Genomic DNA, 15,237 nt, shown 5'->3' on the forward strand with positions numbered 1-15,237 from the left:
TTTGTAGGAACAAACAAACACGTCAGCTTTCTTTATTTTTAGTAAAGTAAGGAGTAAGACAGTCTTTGCTAGTTAGAGGGTGTCCGCTGGCCGCGGCCGAAGACCTGCCTTGGAGGCAAAAGCCGGCAAACCCCGCACACGGAGGCCAGCAGCTCCGTCCAGGGAGGCTCTCTGCGCACGCGCGTCCCAGCGGGGCTGCCGGGAGGGGGGGTTGTGACGCCGCCCGCTGAGTCTTGTGACGCGGCTGCGCGCGGGCAAGGGGCGGGGCCGCCCCGTAGGCGGCCCGCCCTCTTCCGCCGCCGCCGTGGGAATGGAAACATCTTCCCCACGTGCCGGAAGCCAGCCGGCGCCGACGGCGGCGCGGTACTTTGCGTCCTGCCGCGCGGAGCCCCTGCGGGTGTCATCGCGAGACCAGCTCGCCGAAATGGCCGCAGCCAGTCAAGGTAAGGGAGGGCGCGCGCGCTTTCGGCGCCGCAAGGAGCCGCCTTCCCGGGCTCCGGAAGGGGAAGGGCTCCGCGCCCACTAGTCCCGGCAGAGCTCCCCTGGGAACCTGAGCGGCGCCGGGGCGGGTAGGGCGCCCGGGGCTCGTCCCTAGCCCAGCTGCCCCCAAGGTCCGGCCAAGGTCACTTCCCCGGCTGGAGCCGAACTGCTCCGGGGTGTGGTCTCCAGTCGGGCTCGCCCAGCCTTCCGGCACCGCCCACGGCAGCCTGGGCGCGGAGACATTTTGTTCCTGTTTTCGGAAGCAGTCCGGCACCTTGAGACTAAGACAGCTTTGTCCCTTTGGACTGTCTTCTCAAACATCTGGCCAGCGTCTTTCTTATGCAAGGCGCCTCTGCTTGCGCTTGCGATGGGTTTGAAAGAGTCGTCCACATGGTGCGGTACTTCGCATCGTCTTTTGTTTGGTCCGCTTAGTCAGAGTCCCTGTGATGCGACGCACGGCTTCCTGTCGTGCTGCTTATCCCACTTCGCCGAATGCTTCAGATTACATTCACTTCGGTACCCGGCTCACAAGGTCTGATTGCTAAACAGAGCCGTCATCGAAAACTCAATTATATAATTTAGGATTACATAACTTATGTTAAAAACAAAGTGAAAATTATCAAAACTCTACTTCCTTATTATTTGCCATGTTTTGCTCTTGAGGTTATTTAATCTGTTCGTTGTGGTGGAAATAACAGCATCGTACACTCGCTCTCTTCCCAACTCTGCGTTCAGCGATGTCACAATTTAGTGATGTCACGCTCAGGGTGAGAGATACAACCTCGAAATTGGTATAGACTACTAAACAGCCCTTCTCCCACCCCAGCGTGGTTGGTAAACATTTACCTGGACACCGCTGGATTCAGGTGACTCTAAGGTGTTGAAATGTGCAATGTAATTATTTTCCTGCAGAGCAGACTGACTTCAGTTAGGTAAAACGTATAGGTTGATCAGATATTTACACCTCAGAAATTGTTAGGAGAAATTTTTTTTTTTTTTGTCATTTTGGGGACGCAACCGCAGCATATGGAAGTTTACGGGCTAGAGGTCCAATGGGGGCTGTAGCCGCCGGCCTACACCACGGCCACAGCAAATGCAGGATCCAAGCCACGTCTGCGACCTACATCGCAGCTCACTGCAGCGCTAGATCCATAACCCACTGAGTGAGGCCAGGGATGGAACCTTATGGATGCCAGTCAGGTTCGTTAACCGCTGAGCCACATTTTGAGGTTGATATTATGAATTTCAATCTTTTTTTTTTTTTTTTTTTTTTTTTTTGTCTTTTTGCCATTTCTTGGGCCGCTCCCACGGCATATGGAGGTTCCCAGGCTAGGGGTCAAATCGGAGCTACAGCCGCCGGCCTACGCCAGAGCCACAGCAACGCGGGATCCGAGCCACGTCTGCAACCTACACCACAACTCACGCCAATGCTGGATCGTTAACCCACTGAGCAACGGCAGGGATCAAACCCGCAACCTCATGGTTCCTAGTCAGATTCGTTAACCACTGCGCCACGACGGGAACTCCATGAATTTCAATCTTGAGTATATTAATGATCACATAATGTTTGATCATTGATTTCCTGGGCCCATAGGCAAAGCTGCTGATTTGTCTGCATGAGTGAGTGACACTGGGTGAATTAAAAGATCTCTGATTTGATCCCCTATTGAGCTAAGGAGCTTGGTCAAATTATGTTCCAACTCCAGACTCTTTCTTGTTTTCGGTAATACTCTTTTATCCAGGGAGAGAGTTCTTATTCAACAGGGCAGTAATGTTTTGTGCTTACATTGCAAGAAAAATTTTCATTTAACTACTTGTGACCCAGTAGAAAGCCTGGTTCCCTAAAACATGTATATTTTGGCTCTGCTACATTGGGATCTATGATCTGTCTTGAATTAACTCTTCAGTTATATTTTGTGTACAGTGTTAGGTTGGGATTGAAGTTTGTTTGTCTAGTTAGTTACAGATACCTAGTAGTTCTAACACAATTTGTTGAAAAGACTTTCTTTTATCTCTTGAATAACTTTGGTGCCATGTTATTGAGAATCAAATGACTGTATGTGTAGATCTACTTCTAGACTCTCTTGTCTTCCCCTGATGTGTTTGTATATCCTTAGGTCATTTTGACACCGTGTCACATAGCATACACAGCTTTACAAGTCTTGACGCGTTTCGTGTATGTTGCTATAGCTTTGTAAGAGGTCTTGAAATTCTTTGCACTTGGTTCTTTTTTACCACAGTCGTTGCGGCTGCTTCTGGCACATTGTGTTTTCCTAAGTGATGGCAGTGGTAGCTCCCCATTCCATGTGCTCTTGCTTTTCAGTGTGACTTTGACACTCCTGCTGAGTGCTGGCGTCTGTTCCCTCTTGAATCCGAGTGTGCGTTTGCCACTGCTCCAGCAGAGACAGTGGAAGTAACACTGTGTGGCCTTGGAGGCTCGGTCTTGGATGGCAGTACAGCTTCCACCTAGCCCTTGAGTCTCCCTGCTCTCTCACTCCCTTTCTTGGGAGAGGCACCCTTGAACGTAGCCACCGTACTGTAAGGAAACCCAAACCAAGCCACATAGAGAGGCAGCCCGTGTGTGTGAATGTGGTAGATGATTCCAGGCCTCTGCCTATAATTCTTCCACCTGCAGCTGTAGGCGTCATGGAACGGAGCTGAGCCGTAATGCTGTATCTTGTCTGAATTCCTGATGCAGAGTCCGAGCCCACAATGACTGATCGTCTTGTTCCACGAAGTTTTGGGGTGATGGGTGGTATGGCTGTGGTAACTGGAATACTGCTCTAGGACCTTGGCACCTCCAAGTACGTTTTGGAACCAGCTTCTCAATTTTTTGATAAAAAGACCTGCAGTGTTTTGTCATTTACAGTGTAGAGTTCTTGTGCCTCTTTCATTAAACTTATTTTCCCAGAGAAGAGGGATTAGACTTTTTGTTAAATTTTTTTTCTGTTTTTAGGCAAATTGCTTAACATTTGAGCCTCCACTTAATTATGAAATCAGGTTAAAAAATAGAAGGTTGTTCTGTACCTACTTTGTTCTGCGGGCTTAATTATATATACATGTTTATTCCTTAGCACATCGTCTGTTGAATAGCAGGAGCCGAAGTAAACATTACCTCTTATCTTTATTATGTAATCACTGGAGATCCACATAGGACTGAGGATTTGTGAATTTGCAGACTACTGAATAGTGTTGAGTTACTCCTGAAGAGGACATGGAAATGAAGACAATTTATTTTGGGACTTCCCAGCGTGGCTCAGCAAGTTAGGAACCCGACTAGCACCCATGAGGAAGCAGGTTCAATCCCTGGCCTCGCTCAGTGGGTTAAGGATTCAGCGTTGCCGTGAGCTGTGGTGTAGGTCGCAGATGTGGCCTGGATCCTGCATTGCTGTGGCTGTGGTGTATGCCTGCAACTGCAGCTCTGATTCGACCCATAGCCAAGGAACTTCCATATGCTGCAGGTCCAGCCCTAAAAAGAAAAAAAAAAAAAAAGGAAATCCATTGTCTACATTTGTTCCTCTAAGATATTTGTTGATTTTAGTCTGATTTTCAAAAATCTGTACTCAGAATTTTAGAGTTAATTTACTTTTGAAAAATAGATTTGGAGTTCCCAGTGTGGCTCAGTGGGTTAAGGATGTTGTCTCTCTGAGGATGCCAGTTCCATCCCTGGCCTTACTCAGTGGGTTAAGGATCCAGAGTTGCCACGAGCTGCAGTGTAGGATGCAGAAGCAGCTTAGATCCCTCGTTGCTGTATGTGTAGGCCCCATCTGCAGCTCTGATTCAACCCCTAGCCTTGGAACTTCCATTTGCCGCAGGAGCGGCCATAAAAAGAAAAAAAACATAATATTTAAAGGTTCTTATTACAACTGTCTCTGTTTCTTTAAATATCCGTTAATCTAGGTTAGGAATGGTAGTGGTTTATTATAAAAGTAACAGTTTTCTTACTCAGTATCTTAATTCTTGTAGGAAACTTTGAGGGGAATTTTGAGTCACTTGACCTTGCAGAACTGGCTAAAAAGCAGCCATGGTGGCGCAAGCTGTTTGGGCAGGAATCTGGGCCTTCAGCCGAAAAGTATAGCGTGGCAACCCAGCTGTTAATTGGAGGTGTCACTGGCTGGTAAGTGATGAGAAAGATGTCCAGTGTTTCTGCTTTTTTGCATGATTCAGTGTTGTGCTTATAGGAACCAGCTCCTCTAACCAATGAAAATACATCAACTTTTGTGAACCTGATCGCTTCATTTGTGGCGTACATCTAAACACAGTGTGGAAGTGCTGTGTCATGGCTACACACAGTATTTATTGCATGCCAGGTACCATTGTAAGTATTTATATAGATACGTCATTTTCTCCTCCCAACAACTCCGAAATTGGTACTTTTTTGGGGGGGGGTCTTTTTATCTTTTCAGGGCCACACTCGCAGCATATGGAGGTTCCCAGGCTAGGGGTCCAATCAGAGCCACAGCCGCTGGCCTACACCACTGCCACAGCAACGCGGGATCTGCAAGCTACACCACAGCTCACGGCAACACCAGATCCTTCCCCCACTGAGCGAGGCCAGGGATTGAACCCGTAACCTCATGGTTCCTAGTTGGATTCGTTAACCACTGTGCCACGAGTGGAACTCCTGGAGTCTCTGCTTTTATCCTTTCCTTTCTCAATCCATCCTCCACAGTGGAACCAGAGTCATCTTTAAAACCTGCAGCTTGGGAGCTGGCAGGATTTGCTCCAGGCGGTGAGCTTCAGTAGTAGTAGACTCGTGGTCTGAGTCGGGGTCTTTGCTAGTTCAGAGCCTCTGCTGTTTCCTTGCATGGCGTGGGAAGGAGGTGGTCATCCCGAGGTAAGTAGGCTCTGCATGTTGTTAAAAGTTTCTCTGAGGAGTTCCCGGCATGGCGCAGTGGTTAACGAATCCGACTAGGAACCATGAGGTTGCGGGTTCGATCCCTGCCCTTGCTCAGTGGGTTAACGATCCTGCGTTGCCGTGAGCTGTGGTGTAGGTTGCAGACGTGGCTCGGATCCCGCGTTGCTGTGGCTCTGGCGTAGACCCCTAGCCTGGGAACCTCCATAGGCTGCGGGAGTGGCCCAAAGAAATAGCAAAAAGACCAAAAAAAAAAAAAAAAAGTTTCTCTGACAGCTTGTTAACTTGCTTTTTGTAGGTGCACGGGTTTCATATTCCAGAAGGTTGGAAAGTTGGCTGCAACGGCTGTGGGAGGTGGATTTTTTCTCCTGCAGGTGTGTATGAGAAACATTTCTAGATGCTTGGGTATTCTGCTCTTGCCCCTTAGGAGTGGGTGAGAGGAGGTGTATGTAACAGGATTCACCCTTGTTTTCGTCTGCTATTTGAAATGCCGGTGACCGTGTGAGTCAAAGCTCACCAGTTACTAGTGGCATTTTATTTTGTCCTTTATAACATAGGGACACAAGTACATACTCCTTATTGTTGTTCCCTTACAGGGTTTATAATGCCACTTGAAATATTAGGCAAGTGTGAGAGTTGCCATCGTGGCGCAGCGGAAATGAATCTGACTAGAAGCCATGAGGACGCAGGTTCCTGGGCCTCACTCAGGGGCTTAAGGATCCGGCATTGCCATGAGCTGTGGTGTAGTCGGAGATACAGCTCAGATCCCGCATTTCTGTGGCTGTGGTGTGGGCTGGCAGCTGCAGCTCCAATTTGACTCCTAGCCTGGAAACTTCCCTATGCCATGGGTGCAACCCTAAAAAGACCAAAATATATATATATATTAAGTGTGATTTTAAAAATTCAAAGTGTGGGAGTTCCTGTCTTGGCGCAGTGGAAATGGATCTGACTAGGAACCATAAGGTTGCAGGTTTGGTCCCTGGCCTCGCTCAGTGGGTTAAGGGTCATCGGGTGTTGCTGTGAGCTGTGGTGTGGGTCACGACGTGGCTTGGATCTGGAGTTGGCGTGGCTGTGGTGTAAGCCGGCGCCTACAGCTCTGATTTGACCCCTAGCCTGGGATCCTCCACATGCGGAGGGTACAGCCCTAAAAGGACAAAAAAAAAAAAAAAAAAAAAAAATCAAAGTGTGATGCAAGCGCCCTGTGATTTGATGTATTTTTAGGCACTGACATGGGGCACTGAGCCGGGCAGCTGAGGAGCCCTGAGGGTTACATGACAGACGGCCTCTGTTGGCCTTTGGCCTGGAGTTTATTGGCAAACTTGACTCCACATCAGATTCACCTGGGAGTTTTACAAAACACGGCTGGAGTGCCCGTTGTGGCGCAGGGGAAACGAAACCAACTGGTATCCATGAGGATGCGGGTTCGAGCCCTGGCCTCGCCCAGCGGGTTGGGGCCTGGCGTCGCCTGCGCTGTGGGGTCCCTGGCGGACGCGCCCAGCTCTGCCTGGTGTTCGAGGTGCTGGGGCTGCTGGCGCATCCGCGTGTGTTCGCGCTGCCCCGGGGGATGCCAAGTGGCGCCGGGGGAGGAGCGCTGGCTTGGCCGTGCCTTGGACTCCCGCGGGAGTGCCTTTGCCACAGGGAGGCTGGGGTGGGCGGTTTGGGAGGGTTGCGGTTGCGGCGTGTGGTTCCCGTGGCAGGTGACTGGCGCCGCATCCCGGCTCTGTGCCCTCCCCTCCCCTCCGGTGAAAGCTGCTCTTGGTCCGGTGCCCCCCAGCTCATCGGTGTCGAGCCTCCTCGCTCCCGCCCCGCCGGCTGGGCAGGGCCTGGCCATCTCCTTCCCTTCGGGCCCGCGGTCGCGCTCTGTCCCTGGGCGTCCCCGCGGCGCGTCTTCGGGGTGCCCGTCGGCGGAGCTGCCTGGCCTCGCTGAGCTCCGGGTTGAGCGGGGCTCAGCACCGCGGACTCGGAGCCTCTCAGCGAGACCTTGTCCGAGGTCTGTCCAGGCCTTGCTTTCCCCCTGCAAGGAAGCCCGGTGCCTCCACACCTCTGGGCGCTGTAGCGCGCGGGCTGCTCTCTGCAGGTGCTTCGGCCTGCAGCCGTCTCCCGCTCGGACTCAGAATGCTGCTGCTGCTGCTGCTGCTGCTGTGCAGCATCTTCGCAGGATCTTATTTGCTGGCCAGATACCCCTTTTGGTGAAGCGAATGTTCAGATCATTTGCACTTTCTATGCTGTCCTATGACTCTTCAGGACCACGGCGTCTTGATTGCTGCAGCATTATAGTAAATCTTAAAATGAGGTGCCATGGGAGTTCCCTGGTGCCTCAGGGGGTTAAGGATCCAGCATTGTCACCACTGTGGCTCTGGTTACAGCTATGGCGTGGGTTCCATCCCTGGCCTGGGAACTTTTGCATGCTTTGGGCGCAGCCAGAAAGAATCAGGTGGTGTGATGCCTATGAAATCTTTGGCTGTTCTAGTTCGTTCTGTCTCTTTGCCTACATTTTTTTTTATTTTTTGTCTTTTTGCTATTTCTTGGGCCGCTCCCGCGGCATATGGAGGTTCCCAGGCTAGGGGTCTAATCGGAGCTGTAGCCACCGGCCTACGCCAGAGCCACAGCAACGCGGGATCCGAGCCGCGTCTGCAACCTACACCACAGCTCGTGGCAACGCCGGATCCTTAACCCACTGAGCAAGGGCAGGGACCGAACCTGCAACCTCATGGTTCCTAGTCGGATTCGTTAACCACTGCACCATGACGGGAACTCCTGCCTGCATTTTAGAGCCAGCTGTTTGGGTATCCGTAGGACCTCCTGCCGGCATTGGGACTTCGGTAACTGTAGCTTCCTGTGCAGAGACCCGGATGCATTTTGACGTTGATGGACACAGCCGGTTCCTCCGTTTATTTGGGTCATCTTTGAATTCTTTCTTCCATGTTACACACTGTTCGGCATGCAGATCCCATTATGGTTTTTGTTTAGATTTGTAGCTAGTATTCAATTATTTTGCAGCCTTTTTTTAATGGCCTAACACACAGTTTATGGAGGGTCCTGGGCCAGGGATTGAATTCAAGCCACGGCTGTGACCTGCACCACAGCTGCAGCAGTGTCAGATCCTTTAACCCACTGCCCTGGGCCAGGGATCAAACCTGCACCTCATGGCAACCTGAACTGCTGCAGTCTGCTTCCTAACCTACTGTGCCACAGCGGGAACTCCATTTCGCAGCTACTATAAAATCATACATTTTATTTCTAGTTCTAGTTCACATTGCTAGTATGTAGAAATACAGGTGATCTTGTGTGTTTATCTTGTATTCTTCAACCTTGCTGAACTCACGTTTTAGACGTAAGAGTTTTTATTTCTTTTTGGGTGGATTCTTTGAGATTATGTAGACAAGGCAGTTTGTGGGGAGTGACAGTTTGATGTCTTTCCGATCTAGATGCCTCCTGTACCCTTTTCTTCCCCATTGTGCTACGCCTTATTTCCGTACAGCGTTGGGTAGGAGTGGAGCCGGTAGACAGCCCGGCCTTGGTCATTTGTCTTTTTAGGGCCGCACCTGAGGCGCATGGAGGTTCCAAGGCTAGGGGTCGAATTGGAGCTACAGCCGCCGGCCTACACCACAGCCACAGCCATGCTGGATCCGAGCCGCATCTGCGACCTCCACCACAGCTCACGGCAACGCCAGGTCCTTAGCCCACGGAGCAAGGCCAGGGATCGAACCCGAGTCCTCATGGATGCTAGTCAGATTCATTTCCGCTGCCATGACGGGAACACCCTGCTCACACGTTCTTTTTTTTTTTGACACTGCTTTTTATGTTTTCTGTCCTCGCCAGGGCACACACACATTCTTGATGGCGTTGTTTCCCCAGGCTCGTGTCTGGCTGAGAGACACAGGCCTATTCCACAGGGTTATTTGGATGTGATTCTCCCAGGACCCCTGAAGTTGCCCCTCAGACATCTCTGTGGGGCCATGTTCTGGAAGACATCTTTCTGGCCAGCAGTGACTTCTCTCTGACAGCCCTGCTCTCCTCCCATGATCAGGGAACTCAGGCTTATGTTGACCTCAGGTTCTTGCCTTCCAGCTCGCCTTCCAGCTCTGACTTGCATTTCCCATTTTGTCTTCCCGAGCTAACTTCAAACTTCATGGCGATGCTCAGACTCTCAGTAAAGTGCAAGTGTCCGCAGTCCTTGCTTCCCCGGGCCTTGCACGTAGGGAGGATACTCCGCCACACAAGAAACCGGATGCCAGATGCCTCCAAAAATGGAAAACCAGGGCGTTCCCTTTGTGGCTCAGCGGGTTAGGAACCCGACATAACGTCTGTGAGGAGCCAGATTTGCTCCCTGGCCTCTGTCAGGGGGCCTGAAGATCCAGGGTTGCTGGGAACTGCAGCATAGGTCACGGGCTGCAGGCCGTGGCTGCAGCTCCCATTCAGCCCCTAGCCTGGGAACTTGCATATGCCCTGGGTGTGGCCCTAAAAAGACAAAAAAAAGAAAAAAATCAGAAGGGTTTTTGCTAATGTGTTTTCAGTGGTTTCTCCTGATAAAGAGAAATAACCAGCCTGCGTTTCTGATTTCTTGTTGTCATTGTTTTTTTTAAACGGTAGCTTGCAAACCATACTGGGTACATCAAAGTTGACTGGCAGCGAGTGGAGAAGGACATGAAGAAGGCCAAGGAGCAGCTGAAGATCCGTAAGAGCAACCAGATACCGACGGAGGTCAAGAGCAAAGCAGAAGAGGTGAGCCGTGCTTTGCTCCCATGCAGCGCCCGTGTACGGGTGCAGGCAATTTTGTGTGCAAAAGTGGGTAGGCCTGCCGACACATCCGCCTCTGGTGCAGTGTCCTCACCGCAGAGGTGTTTGCAGCCGTTAAACCTCCAAGGACCGAAAGAGGGTTTGGTGACCTTTGTTGGGGAGCGACGCGAGCACGCATGTAACCAGTTGTCGTCAGGATGCGAGCAGCTCGGCCACTGGGGAGGATGGTGGGGACGACCGCCGTGCAGCCAGGATGGGCACTGGGACTCCTGTTTTTCGCTCTTGTGTGTTTTCGTGTTGGCTGCCCTGCGGCGCAGCGAGTTCCGGGCCAGGGCTCAGATCTGAGCTGCACTTGTGACCGATGCCACCGCTGCCGCAATGCCAGGTCCTTAACCCACTGTGCTGGGCGGGGGATGGAACCTGCATCCTGGTGCTGCAGACAGGCCGCTGATCCCTTTGGGCCACAGAGGGAGCTCCTCAAGTCGTGTTTTTGTCTCCACACACACACACACCTCTGAACATCTACACTTCACTTGTTCGACACACAGCTAGTGGGCATGTGCGGCTCAGGGTTGGCGGACTCTTCGGCAGGGGCCGGATGGTACGTGTTTTCAGCTTTGTAGGCTGCGTGGCCTCTGTCATCAGAACTGAGCTCCGCGTGTGGTGTGCAAATAGTTACAGACAATACGTAGGGGGGGGTGGTGTGCCTCTAAAAACAGGCAGCCGGCTGCCCTTGGCCCACGGGCTGTCGTCTGCTGACCCTGATTCAACACGTAAACTCAGGCTGGCACTGGAAGGACATGAGAAATCCTTCTGTCTAAAAAGGCTGGATTTTGGTAGTTCCTCACCACCTTTAGAAAAAAAAAGTCAAATGTCCCAGAGAAATAAGTGCTCTTAACTGGGCAGAAATGGACACTAGGAAGAGTCCCATAAACAGGTAGAGTGGGCAGTGATCGGTGAACTTGGCTTAAATGTGGCAGATTAAACGTGTGCATTTGTGTCCACGTCCTTCTGAACGATTTCCAAGTGACAGTAACAAAGAAAGGCTGAATTCACTAGGACCAAGAGAAGAGGGGGGACGTCAGCACTTTGGGGGGTCTGGGAAGCAGACGGAAGGGACCTTCTCAGGCTCAAGCTTCGGAAAGTTCCACTTTTTTCCTTTTTTTTTTTTTAAATGGCGGCACCCTTAGCTTTTGGAAGTTTCTGGGCCAGCAATTAAACCCGAGCCACAGCTGCGGCGACACCAGATGCTCCTTGAACTCACAGCACCAGGCCAGGGATTGAACCTGCACCTCCACAGCAACCCGAGCCTCGCAGTTGGATTCTTTTTGGAGCTGCAGCTGCTGGCCTACAGCACAGCCACAGCCACGCCAGATCCGAGCCATGTCTGTGACCTGCACCACAGCTCACGGCCACGCCGGATCCTGGACCTGCTGAGCGAGGCCAGGGGTCAGACCCCCCATCCTCATAGATCCTCATGATTCTTAACCCCCTGAGCCACAGGGGGATCTCCGGAAGTTGGATTCTTAATCCACTGCCCTGCAGTGGGAACTGCTCCCCGTTTTTCATTTCGCCAACATTTTAGCATTCGGACATTTGCAAAAGTCCCACCTGGCTGTTGCAAGCTTTTCCGTGTTAGATGTCGTTGCTCTCCGCGGAGACGCGGACGCTGAGTGCAGGGGGAGGTCGTTGGCCATTCCCACGGAGCGGGTGAAGAGCCAAAGCAGTTCCTCGAGGAAATGGCCCGATTTGGGTGCCTTCCCCGTGAGGGGGGATCGGGGCAAGAGTGAAGGCCCAGGCGCCTGTCCTGGCAGAGAGGGGGCCCACCCCCTTGCCCGGCGTCCCTCTGGACTCTGGAGCGACGGGGCTCTGGGCCGTCGTGGCAACTGGCCGAAGTAGGCTTTCGGAGGGAGGGAGGGACGGTGTGCGCCTGGGGGGACGGCGGGTGTTTGGAGAGACGGGGGCCGAGGCCTCAGAGCGGCGGGAACGGCCGGAGGGAGCACAGCCAAGGGCACAGGCCCACCTCAAAGACACGGCTTGAATTTGGTGCCCCCCCCCCCGCCGCCAGAGCTGGCGCCTCCCCTTCTGGCCGGCGGCCTGCTTCCTGCTAAGCGCCCGTCCTCGGCGGGATAACCCACCCGCCGCTGTCTTCTCTCCGCAGGTGGTGTCCTTTGTGAAGAAGAACGTCCTGGTGACGGGGGGGTTTTTCGGAGGCTTTCTGCTTGGCATGGCGTCCTAGAGCGACGACTTCGTGGCCGTCCTTCCCGGCTTTTCCGACGGCAGCCGCTCCGCTCCAGGACAGGACGCCGAGCCTGTCCCTCTCCTCCCCGCCGGGCGTGTCCGAGTGGCTTCTGCAGGCGTCTGTGGCTCCGAGGTGACCGGCCCGCCGGGAGCTCGCAGGCGGTGAAGACACGGAGGCGGTAGCGCCCCTCCCCCTGAGTACCGCGCGGCAAGAGTCCTCCCTGCTCCGCAAGGCACCCCCGGGCGAGAGGGCGCCCGGCTTGCTTGGGAAAAGGAAGAAGCAGCGTGTGCGCTATAGCCGATGCTGTGCTGCAGGGAAGGGAACTGAATACACTTGCCTTGAAGCATGAAAGAGTTTGGTTTCCTGGTGTCTGCTTTCTTTCCTAGTGCGTTTTTACCTTTCAGAAAAGAGGGCGACCTGGCGACCTGGCGTGGCTGTAAATGATCCTGACACAAGGACAGCCTACGCCCTGTAACTGGAAAAAATCCGAATGTGGAGTCCGCTTGTGCTGAAGGCGCAGAGGCTGAGCGGAAGTCGTGTTGGGGGGAAGGTCTTCGGGGAAGCCAGGCAGCAGACACAGTTGGGGTGGTCAGAGGCAGTGCGTCATTGAAGGCGTTAAGGGGTGCTGTCCAGGGGGGATATATCCTCCACCCCTACTGGATCATGCAGCTCACGGCTGTTTCCAGAGGGTTTATTGATGGTAAAATAAGTGACTTTAGGTGGAAGAGGGAAGAAGCTCTTGGATTTGTATTTTTCGATGGAGAAGTTTTAAGCTTGGCAATGTGATGTATTCTTTACCTCTTGTCAAGACATCAGGCGAAGGGAGCTCCCTGGTGGTCTAGTGGTTAAGAGTCTGCACTTTCACTGCTGTGGCCCGGGTTCAGTCCCTGGTCTGGGAACTGGGATCCTGTCTCAAGCTGCTGCATGCCACGGCCCGGAACACACAAACACAGCCCATCGGGGAAGCCACTGCGCCTCTGTGCCAATTCGCGTAGTTCTTTATCCGGTCACTCAGAAATCCATAACACTCGAGCCAGAGCTTTAAAACACTCAGAATTGAGAGCAGTAGCAATGGCAATAGCACATCTGACCCCAACTTGTAGGATTTTTCTTTAAATTAAAAGTTTATAGCAAACCCATGCTTTGAAACGTAACGCATTTTTCTGTAACGGCCTTCTACCACCTGGAGGACCACTGCAGGTGTTCCTGCTGTGGCCCAGGGGGTTAAGGAGCTGGTGTTCTGTAGGTGTGGCATAGGTCACAGCTGTGGCTTGGATTGGCTCCCTGGCCCAGGAACTTCCATATGCCACAGGTGTGACCAAGAAGGGGAAAAAAAGGAAAAAGGAACAAATATAAATGAGTCACTGCAGGAAGGCTTATGTCTTCAGCTACATTGTACCCGTGGGGCCGAGCACGTCATAGGCAGCCAGGGTATAAATAATAAGCTCAGAGAAAAGTATCTGGAAAAGGGACTGATGCAGAAAACCTGGATTTAATTTTTAAAGTTACAGGTGATCCCTTGTAAAAAATTGATTTTTATTTTTTTGCTTTTTAGGGCCGCACCTGCAGCATATGGAGGTTCCCAGGCTAGCGGTCGAATCGGAGCTGCGTCCGAGACCTATACCACAGTTCGTGGCAATGCTGGATCCCTGACCCACTGAGCAAGGCCAGGGATCAAACCTGCATCCTCATAGATACTCATTGCTTTCGTTTCTGCTGACCCACGATGGGAAATTCCCCAAACTGTACATTTTTAAAGCCTTCCTTTTTTGTTTTTTATTGCTTTGGCTGTGCCTGCAGCATGTGGAAGTTCCTAGGCCAGGGATCAAATCTGTGCTATAGCAGCAACAGTGCCAGGTCCTTAACCTGATGTGCCACAAGGGAACTCTCAAGGCCTTCCTTTTACACTTGATCTTAGCCAAAAGGCCGAGAAGCGATCAAGGCCTTCCTTTTAAAATGTTTGCCTTTTGGAGTTCCCATTTTGGATCAGCAGTAATGAACCTCACTAGTATCCATAAGGACACAGGCTTGATCCCTGGCCTCACTCAGTGGGTTGAGGATCTGGTGTTGCCGTGAGCTGCGGTGTAGGTTGCAGACCTGGCTGGAAGCCAGCGTTGCTGTGGCTGTGGTGTAGGCCGGCAGCTGTCTGTCGCTCCCAATTCAACTCCTAGCCTGGGAACCTCCATATGCCGCAAATGCAGCCCTAAAAAGACAAAAACAAAGGTTTGCCTTTTAACTTATGATGTATTGAATTTGGAAATTGTAACTACCGGTGGATGTATGGAATTTTTTAGAATTTCTCCATTTGCATTTTTCTCCTGTCATGGTAGTATTTTAAGGCAGCATAAGTTATTTTGCTTGTAATATATGTGCATCATCCACAGATCATAATGGCATGAGCCACTTTGCTCTGTATTTTCATATAAGAACTCAAAAAATTGTTTGCACTTTTTATGATGGAAATTTTCAAACATATATAGAAGTACAGAAAGTAGTACAGTGACCCCCCCCCCGTATGCCCATCAGCGGCCTATAATGATTATCAAATTATAGTTGATCAATTATTTTGGAACAAATACCAGATGTGGTGTTTTATGATACTTGGGTATGTGTCTGTAAAAGGGGACAGTGGCCCCGAACGCCCCTCTGGTAGGGCTTCCTTTCTCTGTGTTTCTTGTGGTTATTGGTGATGACAACAGAGATTACAGGTTGGAGCGGGTTTTAAGAGGTCATAGACGGCTGAAGAGACAGCAGTGTGTTTGGGGTTTTTTCCCCAGTCTTCACTTGGATCGTGTTGCGGTTTCGGGGATTTAACCCTGCATCTGGCTCCTCTCCCCAGAGCCCTCGTGTGCTGCCGCTGTTCCCTCCTTGTAAGGCCCGTGGTCACTTTCACCTTCCGGCCACTGCCAGCTCAGGGCCT

At 51.8% G+C, this 15,237-nt stretch overlaps 1 protein-coding gene across 2 annotated transcripts; it reads left to right on the plus strand.

Annotated features, from left to right (window-relative positions):
* Window positions 1-288: 288 nt before the first annotated feature.
* Window positions 289-12,668, plus strand: FUNDC2 (FUN14 domain containing 2). 2 transcript variants are annotated; one of them, XR_014834584.1, is made up of 5 exons: window positions 289-443; window positions 4,447-4,700; window positions 5,529-5,709; window positions 9,929-10,060; window positions 12,237-12,668. XR_014834584.1 is itself a non-coding variant. In NM_213743.1 (5 exon segments), coding segments are annotated over 5 exon segments (570 nt in total).
* The last annotated feature ends 2,569 nt before the right edge of the window (window positions 12,669-15,237 follow it).

Source organism: Sus scrofa, chromosome X (genome assembly GCF_054392235.1).
Source record: "Sus scrofa isolate SSC_HxYL_T2T_F1_AM1 chromosome X, Sscrofa_HxYL_maternal_Yorkshire_Landrace_v2.0, whole genome shotgun sequence".
NCBI lineage: Eukaryota > Metazoa > Chordata > Mammalia > Artiodactyla > Suidae > Sus > Sus scrofa.